Source organism: Cnephaeus nilssonii, assembly GCF_951640355.1.
Source record: "Cnephaeus nilssonii genome assembly, chromosome: 4".
Taxonomy (NCBI): Eukaryota; Metazoa; Chordata; class Mammalia; order Chiroptera; family Vespertilionidae; genus Cnephaeus; species Cnephaeus nilssonii.
In genome coordinates this window covers 102351266-102365915 of record NC_137075.1, presented here as the reverse complement: position 1 = coordinate 102365915, position 14650 = coordinate 102351266, and the positions used below count along the sequence as shown (strand labels likewise).

Here is a 14650-nt window from a genome sequence, read left to right as displayed (position 1 = left end):
TCTTTTCTTAGAAAAAGAGGAAGAGGGAGAAACTTTATATAAATAGAAAATAATTAGCGATCACTTAGAACTTTATCTTGATTGGGAAATTTTTTTCATTTAAAAATAAAACACAACAATACCCAGAACTTAAATTCTTCAACATAAACACATTGTAGAGGAACGTTAGAAAATGTGTTGGGAGTGCGTGTGTGTGCATATGTTTCAAGGTTAGTTTGGAGGTTTTCAGTGTTGAGTCATCTAGAGCATTGTGGAAAGGCTTACATGTACATACAGTATGCCTGGGCTGTGTGCATGGGGCAGCTCTGGGGACACACCAACTGGTAACAATGGGTGCCTTTGGAAGGAAAGAGGGTGTGGGTGTTTTTTTTGCGATGTGCACATATTATGTAGCCTTTTAAATTTGAAATATAATTCACATACAGAAGCATATAAAACGAGTACAATGAATAATTATAAAGTAAGTGCTCCTGTAACCACCAGCCAGACCAGACACCCAAAAGCCCCCTCTTAGGTCCTGTATTGGTTTCAGGATGCCATTTCTATGCTTTATGTAAATGAAATCATACTGAATTAATCCTTTTTATCTCCCCTCTTTCACTCAACAGTGTTTTGTAAGATTTATCCTTAGTATGTATAGCTGTTCTTCATTCATCTCCATCGTTTTGGAATATTGTAAGATATCCACTACTGATGGACATGGGGCTGCTGTGAACATTCTCTTACCTACGTTGTTGAGAACGTGTGTGTGAGCCTAATTGAGTGGGTTATGTGCCACAGAGCATGTGTCTGCCCTGCACTCCACCTGACTTGCAGCCCGCTCAGCACTGTGGGAACTCCTGCTCAGCACCTCCCAGCACTGTGCATCTTCAGACAGTTTAATGATTGTTGATCTCTTGGGTGTCTAATGGTATCTCATTGTGGTTTCCGGTTGCATTTCTCTAGTTATTAATGGGTGACGATCTTTTCATACGTGATTAGCCATTTGGGTACATTTTGTGAAGTGCCTGGTTAAGACTTTTGCCTACTTTTCTCTTGATACTCTGGATTTTTCTTACTGATTTATTGGAAAAGTTAATATATTCTTCATATGAATTCGTTGGCTATATGTATTCAGGTAGTTCTCCTACTCTGTGGTTTGTCTTTTTATTCTTGGTGGTGTCTTGATGAAAAATAAAATGTTTGATTTTATATAATTCAATTTATCAATCTTTTAAAATTCCTGTTTTTATATCTTAAGTTCTTCTCTACCTCGTCCTTTACATAATAATTTTTCTGTATTATTTTATAAAAGCATTTGAGCTCTTTTTTAGATTTAAGTCCTAACCTTCCAGGAGCTTATTTTATTTTTATATGTAACTAGAGGACTGGTGCACAAAATTCATGCACTGGAGAGGGGGGGCGTCCCTCAGCCCGGCTTGTGCCCTCTTGCAGTCCGGGACCCCTTGGGGATGTCCACCTGCTGGATTCCCCCTGGGGATCAGGCCTAAGCTGGCAGGCGGACATCCCTCTCACAGTCCAGGATCCCTCTCACAGTCTGAGACCCCTCGCTTCTTACCACCCGCTTGCTCGCTGCTCCTTATTGCTCAGCTCACTGTTCCTTAGCACTGCCACGGAGGCTGGAGAGGCTCCCGCCACCGCCACTGCGCTCGCCAGCCATGAGTCCGGCTTCTGGCTGAGCAGCACTCTCCCTGTGGGAGCACACAGTCCTGCGTTGAGCATCTGCCCCCTGGTGGTCAGTGCGCATCATAGCGACCAGTCGTTCCGCTGGTCGGTCGATTTGCATATTAAGGTTTTATTATATAGGATGTAATCCAACTTCCTTTTCTTTTCCTTTTCCTTCTCCTCCACCTCTCCCTTCCCCATCCCCCTTCCTCCCCTTCTTTCTTTTCTTTTCCCTTCCTTTCTCCTTCCTTTTCATCCCTGGGTACCTGCTTGTTCCAGCATCATATATTTAAAGACTGGCCTTTTTTCACTGCTCTCTAATCCACTTATCATAAGTCATGTATCCACATGCGCACAGGCCTGTTCTGGACTCTGTTCTCTGTGGCATTTCAGGCTTGGCTGTCTTCATTAGTGAAGCTTTACAGTTAGTCTAGATTTCTGGAACAGCAAGGTATCCCCCCACCCCACCCACACACACACACACACACACACACACACACACACACACACTGTTGTTCTTCTGCCAGGGACCTGGCAAGTGTTGACCCTTTGTATTTCCATGTACGTTTTAGAAGCCACTTATTCAGTTGCATGGTCTCTGTTGAGATAGGGATTGGAATTGCACTGAATCTGTATGTCAGTCCCTTCATCTGGAAAGTGTTAATCCACAGAGCCCTAGTGCAAGCATCGAACTCAGTGGTAAAGCAGTGAGAGCTTCCCTGGAAATGGGCAAGAGGTGAGGATGCCACTCTGGCCACTTCCTCACAGCTCAGGCAAGCAGCAGAACAGCGGTGGCATTTGCAGATGAAATGACAGTATACACAGAAAACCAGAGGATTGACAGATACTTCTTAGGATTAAGGCTAAGCAAGCTAGCTGGATACAAAAGTGATAACCAAAATCATTTTTTTATATTGCAGCAGCAGCTAGAAAATGGTCTTTTTAAAGATACTATGTTTACAATAGCATCAGAACGTAACAAATACCTAAGAATAAATCTAAAAAATTATGTGTTGCAAAGACCTCCACTCTCTCCAGATCGATGTGGGAAATATAAAAGCCATGAATAGCTGAGACATGGAGCAGAACAAGGCAAAGGGCAGAGTCTAACAGGCAGTGAGTCTTACTCCAAGGCTCTGTGGTGCAGGTGCGGGGAGCAGTGACCGCTACCAAAGAGTGCCCACGCCTACAGACACGTGTCTAGGCCAGAGGACACACAGGAAACGGGGGGAAGTGGTCAGTACAGTAAATGGTGGGTGAATTTTCTCTTTCATAAACAAAATCTTATTGCCGAACAGTGTTTTCTTAGTGGGGGAAACATGCCATCTGCTAAGTTCCCTCATATAGGAAATCAAGTTAAGTGGAATTTAGTACATTTTAATGAAGAATACCAAATTTACTCCAGACTGTTAGTAGTTGGATATAACTTTATTCCTGTTCACTTTGTACTAAGAATAAATGTATTAGAAAAACAAGATGACACATAGCTGAAGGTTTGGCTCTTTGCTTTGGAGAGATTGCTCGTTTGTTTTCGTTTACTTTCAGAGGCCCCACGCACTAAGCTCTTGGGAAGGCAGAGTGAACACTCAGATGGTATGGTGACACGAGGTCTCCGTGAAAATCGAGCTGCTGCCGCTGCTTAGCCAGTAGCATGTGGGTGACCAGGCAGTAGTTCGTACCCTCCTGAGCGTACCTGTGGGCATCTCCTGAGTTGGCATCCTCTAGGCCTGTAGTGTTTGCAGCTCTGTCTCGGTTTCACTGGGGTCAGGGTTATTTGGGGAGGGCCATCATCTCTGCACCAGAACAGCCTGGTTCAGCTATCTTTGTGCAGCTGTCCCGCAGAGATCTGGTCCTTGTGTATCTTGGAGTGTTTCTTTTCACCACCAAAACTCGTCATGCCAAGTGGGCGTGGCTTTTTTTTTTTTTTTTTAATTCTTCTGTCACCAACAGAGTGCACATGGTGTCTCTTGATATATACCGACAGTTCGGTAATTCAGCCTTATCATATTACGGTGTCTTATGTCCTGTCTGTCAGTCCCTCTGGAAGTGTTGTACACATTGCTTGCAGTACCTGTGCAGGTGGTGTGATATGATTGGTCATTTTGAATTGCCGTGTACAAACTATGAGGCTTCTTATTGCCTCTCATGGTCTCCAGACTGATCACACATGCTTGGCTGCAGAGCAGTCTCAAGCACACACCTCCAGCATGTACCAGTTTATATAGTAAATGTTAGCACCTCTGACTTTTTTATTCTTTGTAGCAGAAGAAAATAAAGGGGAAGTTCGTTGTCACCTTGGGTAACCGGGGCTTGCCCCCACGTTGGAGGTCAGAAGTCAGTGGAACAAGCCCACTCTGTGTAGCTTGCTCAGTGCTACTGATGCACTGTGGGACCAGGAACACCTACGGAGCCAGAAATGGGTGCTCCCTTCTGCTCTAATGGTAACCTTCACTAAGCATCCATTCACCATTCGTTAACTACAGGCTTCCCTTTAGTAAATACGTTTTTAAAATAATATACGTACATTCTTAAATCCACCTTCCTTGTGTTATTTCCGATGCCATGGTTAGTCTTCTTCCCTTCTCCCCCTACAGCTTTTGCACAAGGGTACCCATACATTTTGCTCCTGATATCATTAAGGATTGGCCTTGAAATAATTGGAAAGTATCCCAAGTTCACCATAGCAAATCAGTGAAAATGCCAGGGAGGGGTGGGAGGGTAAAGAGACTTATACAAACCTAAGATGCTTGTGGTAGTATTTGTGTAGAAGAATGTTACAGCTCTTAACTTTAAAAATAATAAGAGGAAGTATTAATGAATATTAAGACTATTAGCCTAAACTCTGTGATAGCCTCTTTAATGTTCCTCTTTCTGTAAGATCAGTAGTTTCAACATAGTGTTGGACTTTTGGGTGGTGTCATGGGACTTTTCCTGGCAGGTGTCCTTTTTACACCCCTTTCTAGTCTAAGAACCCTGTCCATGAGCCACTCCAACAGGCTGCACTTGAGTATGTTTTGGAACAACTGTGTCAAGGTTATTACTCTGTGTATAATTTAAAATTAAAGTAAGCCACTGTTATTCATGGGAAGAATTCAATTTTTTTTTTTAATTTTGCTCCAAGAGGTAATTGGAAAAGTTGGGTTAAATCTTAGGGTCATGATTGATTATGTAAGAGTCAGGCAGCCTTGGATACCGAGCACGGAAGTGTAACATACCAAGTATCAATCCTGGTTAGTTTCTCTCATTTGGTTCCCATCACATGGGTAATCGAAGGAGTCAAGTACAGGTTATATTCTGTCGTACCTCTTTACCCCCTTCAAGATTAGCAGTGCTAACTTATAAAGACTTTATTTTTTAATTACAAAAGTAACTCATTTATACTGTTAAAACATCAGAATACATTGAGGCCAAAAGCCTATTCTTTCACCACCTGCACTGGTTTTTTCTCCCCCGTGGTGCAGTCCCATTTACAAAGCAGAAAGTAAGACTTTTCAGTACACTGACCAATAAGAAGCTAAATTAAGTGGCATTCAGAACACATATGGAAATATCTGACAGGGATTAGGGATGTTGTTGTTGTGCTCAATTTTTTTTATGATGATACAGATTTTTTTTAAATAGTGAAATTGTAAAAATAGCCAAATGAGGTTTTAAAAAGTAAAGAGAGCCCATGAGATAATAATCACAAACTTTTATAAACTATAAACAAAAATAGTACAGTAATATCTTCACTGTTTGGAACCCTGGAAGAATTTATATAATTTCTACAAATTTGATATTTTCTTGCCTTTTTTGAGGAATTTTAAATAGAAATTTTATGGGGGGGGAAGAGGATTTTAATTTGCTCTTCCTTCTTAATTATAATGGATTCGTTTTCGTGTTTTGGTGACAACTGAGTCGTCTTTTGTGACTGTCGGTTACTGTCCTGTGTTTAAAGTGGCTGATGCTTTCAGGACCTTTTAGTGCATGTAAGACTTAGATTCCTGGAATGACCCCAGCATCACCTTGCCTTCCGATGCCCTCGTGTTAGAGTATATTGTACAGTCACGTCTGTGCTGTGCCACTTAGCGATGCGGTGGCCGTGAGCAAGGAATTTGGGCTCTCAGTGTGTGTGTGCTCTCATCTCCACATGGTACGGCGGTGTCTGCCTGGCACTGTCCTTACAAGGTCCATGGAGTGTGCTTAGAGGGCTCACCTGCCACTTCTTAGAAGCCACGCAGTGTCATGGTGTCAGGGTGGCCCTTCGGGGTAAATACAGACTTCCCTGCAGTGCCAAGAACGTGAGAATACCCAAAGGTTCCAAATATACAAGCTGTGACTACAAAATGAGCTCATAAGGCAGTGGTCGGCAAACTGCGGCTCGCGAGCCACATGCGGCTCTTTGGCCTCTTGAGTTTTTAGCAAAGGCCAGCTTAGGAGTACCCTAATTAAGTTAATAACTTAATACCTATATAGTTTAAGTTTTAAAAATTTGGCTCTCAAAAGAAATTTCAATCGTACTGTTGATATTTGGCTCTGTTGACTAATGAGTTTGCCGACCACTGTCATAAGGTAATCCTGCAAACTGGAGGCTGAACAAAGGGTATAAAAGTGAGTGAGGGTTGAAGTCAGGCGAGGAGGCCATTCAGAAAATGAAAGCTTTTCATTGGAAAAGGCTGGATGTTTTAATGGTAAGAGACCCAAACATTATAATGACGTTACTCAGTTAAAATGGTTGCATAGTCACTGAGTGATTACAGTATTTATGAATCAAATTTTGATTCCTATGGTCTCCTAAGTATCCTGTAGGCCTTAATGCCCTTGCCCTGCTACACGCAGTACAGGAAGTAAGGGAGCCAAAATTCCCCACAAAGTGGTTCAATTCAGGCTAAAAAACATCATAACCTGGCACCTGCCCTCCAAAAGTGTCTAGACGGGGAAGATAGCTACCTGTTTAGAGCAACAGGAAGTGCCAAGTGGCCAGCTCAGAGTAACACATCTGCTCTAACTTGGAGGAAGGAGAGGCCTGTAGAAGAACCCTGAGCAGGAGGTGGACAGTTAGGGTTGGAAAGAGGAGCCTGAGGACTCGGTGGGAAAGAGGTGGTGATCCCAGCGATGGAAGCCCTGCGGGCACGCCCCAGGGGCAGGCTGGTGTGGGCCAGTGGTCTGAGCACCTTCCGTCTCAGGACCCTTCACACTAGGAGAAAGTATATAGGACTCCACAAAGCTTTTGTGATGTGGGTTTAGCTACCAATATTGACCACATTTGAAATTAAACCACACAAAAAAGGTTTAAGCATTATTCATTAATTCATTACTAAAATGACTAACCTATTGCATGTGAACAGAAATAATATACTGTTATGAAAATAGCCATGTTTTCTAAAACAACTCTAATGAGAGGGCAGCATTGATTTATTTATTTGTTTGTTTGTTTATTTATTTTTTCAAATCTTTAATGTCTGGCTTCATAGGAGATAGCTGGATTCTCCTGGGTGCCTCTGAGTTCCGTTTTGGTTGAAGTGTAAGAAGGCATGACTGGGAAGAGGAGTATTTTAATAGCCTGTTCAGATTGTTGTGGATGTTTTCTTTGATATTACGCCAAACTTAACAATGGGTAGTTTCCTGAAGGAACCTGCAATGTGGAATCTAAAACCATATTAATAAGCTGTACATTTCATCACATTAAAATCCAGAGGACTATCTTGCACTTTGAATGGTTCTTTTGTCCTTGAACGATATTGAAACACCATTTATTGATCCCTTGGAAAATACTGGTCACTGAGTTACACAAATCTTCTAAGACAGTTGGCAAATCATGGACAGATTTCAGTGCCTGTATCAATAAACCCCATTGTTAGTATCCCCCTGATCTCATTCTTACCCCAGGGAAGCTGTCAAACTCGCCCTGGCAGATAGTTTTCCAAGCTTCCCGGAATTCTGGAAAGACATACAGAGCTCCATTACTTTCCAACTCTACATTGACCCTCTAGACCTATTTCTTAATCTTGTACCATCCTAAAGGATAAGTGAAACCAATGTGTAAATACGTGGAAAGCTTTTAGGATGGCACCTGACCCAGGTAAGCACTCAGTGATTGTTGTTATTTACACTTTTCTGTGTCGCTGTCAACATATGTAACATGTGTTGACCATAGGCCAAAAAGAGGAGTGAAAGGTGCTTTGTGGAGCACCAGGGTACAGGCTCCTGCTGGGTGTGTGCAGCAGCTCCTTTGGGCAAGCTTCAGACTTCCCCCGTAGGTTACAGCAGCAGCAGACCTGAGGGAACGTCTTTGTCTTCCATCTTTCGTGTGACCTTTTCTTACCTTGCCTGCACCTGTACCAGTTGTCATGTTGGTGTGAATGTCCATGCCCCTCATTTGCCTCTTGTTCCGTTGCTCACATGGTGGTGACTGGTGCTCAGATAATATTCAAATGAATGCATTTAGAGGGCATTTGTTTTGAACAGCACTCAACGTGGTTTTAGACTTAAGAAGTATAGAAATTTTATCATTGAGCATATGATCTGAGCAGTGACTAGAGTGTTTTTTTTCTTTTCATTTATTTAAGGACTATTTAACCTCTCTTCACCGCATCCCATTTCTTTTTTCTTGAATATCTATTCAGACTAAAAATAGTAGAAAACTTAAAGTGTTTCACAATAATTTGGGGTTAAACATTTTTGCGATCAATATACTTTGCTTTCTGCTTTTCAGATGTTCCTCCTGCTGAACAAGAGAAGCTTTTTATCCAGAAGTTACGTCAGTGTTGTGTCCTCTTTGACTTTGTTTCCGATCCACTAAGTGACCTAAAGTGGAAGGAAGTAAAACGAGCTGCTTTAAGTGAGATGGTGGAATATATCACCCATAATCGGAATGTGATCACAGAGCCTATCTATCCAGAAGTGGTCCATATGGTAAGTGATTGCAGCTTAACCAGCGTGTCCCAACCCTGAGCTACACCAGGACTCTGACATCTTAGAATAAGCTGAGATACTGGAGCCTAACACAGCACTTCCCACAAAAAGTCCTCCTGTTCCAGAGTTTGTGCTTGCACCTTGAAGAATGGAAATCTTTGCAATGTCCCTGGATTATCGTGATGATATCAGTGAGGGAAATCAGGTGCCTTCTAGGGACCCATTGAGGAATTAATTTATTTAATCCTCACAGTCACCAAATGGGGTAGAAATGTTAGAATTTTTATTTCTACTTATTATCTTATCCTCTTTAAATTTTTGTGTGTGTTTTAACATACATAACCTTAATATAATAATGCCCATATATAATATAGAAGTAAACATGTTCTCCATACATGTACAGGAAAATTCTAGTGGTGAGTTCAGTGCAGATAGTGATGGGACCCAGCTGGTATCAGGATAGTCCATCCTGATTGGCTGAGCCAGCCTCCATCTGTCAGTGCCATGTCAAGACACACCCAACTCTGTCCTACAGTTAACTCATGGCTGGTTTCATTCAGCCCCCAGATCTCAGTCTCTGCTGTTTCCTACTTTACAGCCTGTTTCGGGTTCTTTGCATGCTCTCACTGTGACCTCAGTGGGTACTACCTGGAAACATTTCATACGCGGCCTCAAGTTATTAAAACTTACGGTTTGGCACTGAACTCGTTTCTCATTCTTTTTGAATTATTGATATTTTATTTGCCTTTGAAATTAGTACTCCTCAGTTATTAGGGGGTCCTTGTTGCTTAAGATAAAATTTTAAATTCTTATTTTCATTGAACTCCTTACATTCAGTGATTCTTCCCTCCCCCCGCTGAAAGCTATGTATTTCAGAATTGACTAGACTTGTTGACCTAAAATGTGTTCATTTCTCACTTTTATATGTTTGCTTTGGGAAAGAAGATGAAAGTAATGTTCTTTTTGTAATTCACAATCTATTATGTCAGGAATTGAGACCAACTTGATTATTTTAATATATTATTGTTAACTCTTTAAAGTCCCAAGTTTACCAGTGTATTGTCAGACTAGGGCTGTGAAGGCCGAGTAGGTTCCTTCCCCAAACTCATACCTGAAGAATAGTCACAGGTACATATACTGAACGGTAAATACTCTAAAACCTTAACCATTTACATTAAGGAAGATTGGGGAATATCTTTTTTTTCTCTTATTAATTTCAATTCTCAATTACTTTGGAAGGCCTCCCAAATCACAAAGAAAAATCTCTGATATTTTCTCTTCATACTTCCATATTTTCTTGTTCACAGTACACTTTATAATCCTCCTGGAATTTTTATTTATTTTTTTATAATACTGTGAGTTTTATTTTTTTTTTTAACCTTTAACATTCTTTATTGTGGTATGTAACATACATACAAAAAGGTAAGTATAAATACATATATAGTTTAAAGAATAACAAAATAAGCATCCATGGACCTACCACCTGGCTTAAGAAGCAAAATATTGCTAGGGCTATGAAGATTCTTTTTTTTTTTTTAATTCCTTATTGTTTAATGTATTACATACAGTATTATATATGTCTCCTTTATCCCCCATTGACCTCTCCTGGCCACCCCCACCTCCCAGCACATCCCCTCACCCCTTAATGTCTGTTCCATTGGTTATGCTTATATGCATGCATACAAGTCCTTTGGTTGATATCCTCCCCCCCGCCCATCCTCCCCTGCCTTCCCTCTGAAGTTTGATGGTCTGTTCGATACTCCTCTGTCTCTGTATCTATTTTTGTTCATCAGTCTATGAGTGAGATCATGTGATACTTATCCTTCTCTGACTGGCTTATTTTGCTTAGCATAATGCTCTCCAGGTCCATCTATGCTGTTGCAAATGGTAAGAGTTCTTTCTTTTACAGCAGCGTAATATTCCATTATGTAAATGTACCACCGTTTTTTAATCCACTCATCTGCTGATGCGCACTTAGGCTGTTTGCAAATCTTAGCTATTGTAAATTGTGCTGCTATGAACATAGGGGTGCATATGTCCTTTCTGATTGGTGTTTCTGGTTTCTTGGGATATATTCCTACAAGTGGGATTACTGGGTCAAATGGAAGGTTTCCTTTTTAATTTTTTGAGGAAAGTCCATACTGTTCTCCACAGTGGCTGCACCCATCTGCATTCCCACCAGCAATGTACGAGGGTTCCTTTTTCTCTACATCCTGACCAGCACTTGTTGTTTGTCAATTTGTTGATGATAGCCATTCTGACAGGTGTGAGATGGTATCTCATTGTCATTTTGATTTGCATCTCTTGGATGATTAGTGACTTTGAGCATGTTTTCATATGTCTCTTGGCATTCTGTATGTCCACTTTCGAAAAGTGTCTAAGTCCTTTGCCCATTTTTGATTGAATTGTTTATCTTCTTTTTGTTAAGATGTATGAGTTCCCTATAAATTTTGGAGATTAGGCCCTTATCGGATATAACATTGGCAAATATGTTCTCCCATGCAGTGGGCTTTGGAATTTTTTTTTAATGGACTAGGGTAGAGATTAAACTTTGCCGTCTTCTAAAATAATTGAAAAATCATTTATCCCTACCCCATGTATTGAATTTTTCATTTCCCACATTGATTTAAGTTCTTTTAAATCAAATATATTAAATTTATTTTATTTTAAATAAAATTTATTAATACATTATGTATTAAATTTATAAACATATACATTTATTCTATGTTAAATCACGTGTATGGAAAGTTTTTCTGTTCTTAAGGAGTCTTGGCTGCTAGCAGCCCAAGTCCCATCCTTAACCCAAGAGAGTAGATTCTGCAGAGAACAGGATTGGCTGGCCCGGTTTAGATCAGGTGCCTGCCCTTCACCCAAGTTCGGGCCCACCTGCTGCATCAGTCTTGCACTCACATTTCACGGTGGCAGTGTGCATTAGTAGAACCACTTAGGGTAGTTAAGTCCTAAAGACTTTTAGTTTTTTTAATAATTTTTATCACTTATTTTTTTATTCCCATTCCCACAAGACATTTCTTAGATTAAATGCTCCCCACTTCTCCTCACCCTGTTAAAATCCTGTTCTAACTACTAGATTATCTTCCTGCTGTCTTCACTGTGTTCCCGACCCTGAAATTCATGCTTGATTTCGGTGTTGGACAGTTTGCCCTCCACAGCACTTAGCAGACACTCAGTGAGCACCCACCGTGGCCCAGGTGGGTGAGGAAATAGAGCAGTGGACCAGATTTCTGCCTGCCCAAAGCTTTCCTCCACATGGAGGACAGGCCTAAAGTGAGCTACCCAACAGTGCGTCACTTAGGTTACGGTAATGCTGTGAAGAAAGTAACATGGGAAGAGGACACATGGGCAAGACTGCCATGTGTCGTGTGGGGGAAGCAGGGTGCAGAGAGAAACCTTGGGCAGGATAAATTGGATCATCGCATGAACATACGTGCTCGTGGGGTGCTTTTCTGTGTCACTGAGAGAACGGGGACAGTTCGTTCTTCCCTCCCTGCTGTGACGAGGGAATGCAGGGGAGAGCATGGCCTTTCTCTTTGGGGAGCTTCGGGGGTGGAATGAGGGATGGGGCAGATAGGATTCAGGGTTTTACTTGCTGGTGTTGTTTTGCTCTACAGACAGAAGGCATGGATGAAAGGAGAGAGTGTGGTGGGGTGGTACCGGCAGTGGTTCTGATCCTCTCAGTAGAATTTGAGCATCCAATAGGAGGCCTCTGTCCAGCCGCGCCTGCACAGGCGTGCCCGGTGGAAGAGATGTGGGCCCCTCAGTTCCATTCACATACCTCGGTGTGCTGGCCACTGAAGCAGCACCTGCTAGGCTTGCTTGAAGGAGAGTGTGTGTGTATGTGTGTGTGGGGGGGTGGGTTTGTAATAGTATTTCTATTTATTTTTTATTTAAATTCTTTATTGTTTAAAGTATTACATAAGTCTCCATTTTCCCCCACTGACCTCTCCCCGGCCCCCCTACCCCTCAGCACATGCCCTTCTCCCTCCCCCTCCCCCCATCTGTGTCCATTGGTTATGCTCATATGCATGCATACAAGTCCTTTGGTTGATCTCTTTGTAATAGTATTTTTAGATATTAATTTCCACTTACTTTAAAGAATCCAAAGCTCTAAAGATATAATCCTTATACTTGCTAATTACAAATATTAAACTGGAGTGCTATATATTTTTTTCAAATATATATATCTTTATTGATTTCATAGAGGAAGGGAAAGGAAGAGAGATAGAAACATCAATGATGAGAAAGAATCATTGATCGGCTGTCTCCTGCACACCCCCTACTGGGGATCGAGCCCGCAACCCGGGCATATGCCCTTGACCAGAATCGAACCCAGGACCCTTCAGTCTGCAAGCCGATGCACTACCCACTGAGCCAAACCAGCTAGGGCTGGAGTGCTATATTTTTAATAGATTTATTGAGAGAGAATTCACATACCATACAATACACCCATTTAAAATGTACAATTCCATTGTTTTTAATATATTTACAGGATTGTGCCATTGTCACACCTAATTTTATACCATTTTCACCCCCCTAAAAGAAATCCCATACCCTTAACATTACTGACATATCTTCCTAACCCGCACCCCCAGCCCCTGGCAACCACTCATCTCCTTTGTCTCTGTGGATCTGACGAACCTGGACATTTCATGTAAGTGGAATCATGCAGTATGTGGCCTTCTTTCACTTAGCATAATGTTTTCAAGGTTTATCCATGTTGTATAGCGTGTGTCAGAACTTCTTTTTAATGCTAAGTAATATCCCATTATATAGATAACCACATTTGATTTATCCATTCATCCGTTGATGAAGGGTATTTCTGCTGCTTGGCAGTTATGAATAATGCTGCTGTGGGCATTGGTCTACAAACTTTTGTGTGCAGATGTGTTTTCATTTCTCTTGAGTATTTAACTAGGGGTGGAACTGATGGGTTACATTAACTCTGTGTGTTCAACCTTTTGAAGAACTGCCAGGCTGTTTTCCAAAGTGGCTGCACCAATTTACAGTCCCCAACAGTGTATGAGGGTTCCAGCGTCTCCACATCATCACCAACACATGTTATTGTCTGTCTTTTTGATGACAGCGTCATGGTGGGTGTGAAGTGGTGTCTCACAGGTCTGGATTTGCACTTCCCTCAAGGCTGTGTATTTTTATATATTATAGACTTTAGCCCTGAAGTTTTACAGAACCTTACCGATCATCTAGCCTGACCCTTTTTCCAGATTTAACAAATTTAGGTTCAGGGAGATGAGACTGAAGAAGAGCAATACCCAGAGGCGAAAACTCTTGACATCTGGATTCTCAGGCCTAAATTACACCAACTCCACTATCTCTCCATTTCAGGCACTTTTAAAATATAACCCCCATCTGTTTTTCCCCAATTAGATTATCTAGTTAATCTGTTTTTCAGGCTTTCACACTTTTTTTTCTTTTTTGTTATTTTTGTTTATTTGTTAAACCTCACTAGAGGATATTTTTCCTTTGGTTTTTAGAGAGAGTGGAAGGAAGGGGGAGATACAGAGAGAGAGGAACATGGATGTGAGAGAGACACATCAATTGGTTACCTCCTGCATGCATCCAGACTAGGGCCAGAATAGCCAGCCTACAATCGAGGTATGTGCCCTTGACCGAAATCGAACCTGTGACCCTTCAGTCCACGGGCCAATGCTCTGTGCCAAACCGGCTAGGGTGCTTTCATACGTTTTTTACAGTTAAAACACTGATAGCAAAACCAAGTAATAGCATAGTTATTTTTTTTCACAGAATACCAGTTTTACTTAAAAGGATGACTGACAGAGAAACTGCTTATTCAGACTTGAATAATTAGCAAGCATTTTCTCAAAAATAAAATGAGAGTGTCACTTTAAGGAAAATAACTGACAGTGTTTGTTTCCATGACCAATTAATTCAAGCTTTCCAGTGAAAATCTGAATTTTGGAAAACTTTTATTCACTGATGCAAGCTTCCTGGTACCTCAGTTTTTCCTGTCGAGATTGGCAGCAACATGAATGAATGGGCTCTACATAATTCAGTGACCAGTATTTTCCAGATGAGCAATTAGTGATGTTATAAA

At 41.4% G+C, this 14650-nt stretch overlaps 1 protein-coding gene across 5 annotated transcripts in view; it reads left to right on the top strand.

Annotated features, from left to right (window-relative positions):
- PPP2R5C (protein phosphatase 2 regulatory subunit B'gamma) overlaps positions 1 to 14650 on the top strand; it is a 139461-nt gene that overhangs the window by 76675 nt on the left and 48136 nt on the right. For all 5 annotated transcript variants that reach the window (XM_079768181.1, XM_079768179.1, XM_079768183.1 and 2 more), the window contains one exon: positions 8360 to 8559. In XM_079768181.1, coding sequence (XP_079624307.1) covers positions 8360 to 8559 — 200 coding nt within the window. The remainder of the gene's footprint in view (positions 1 to 8359; positions 8560 to 14650) is intronic.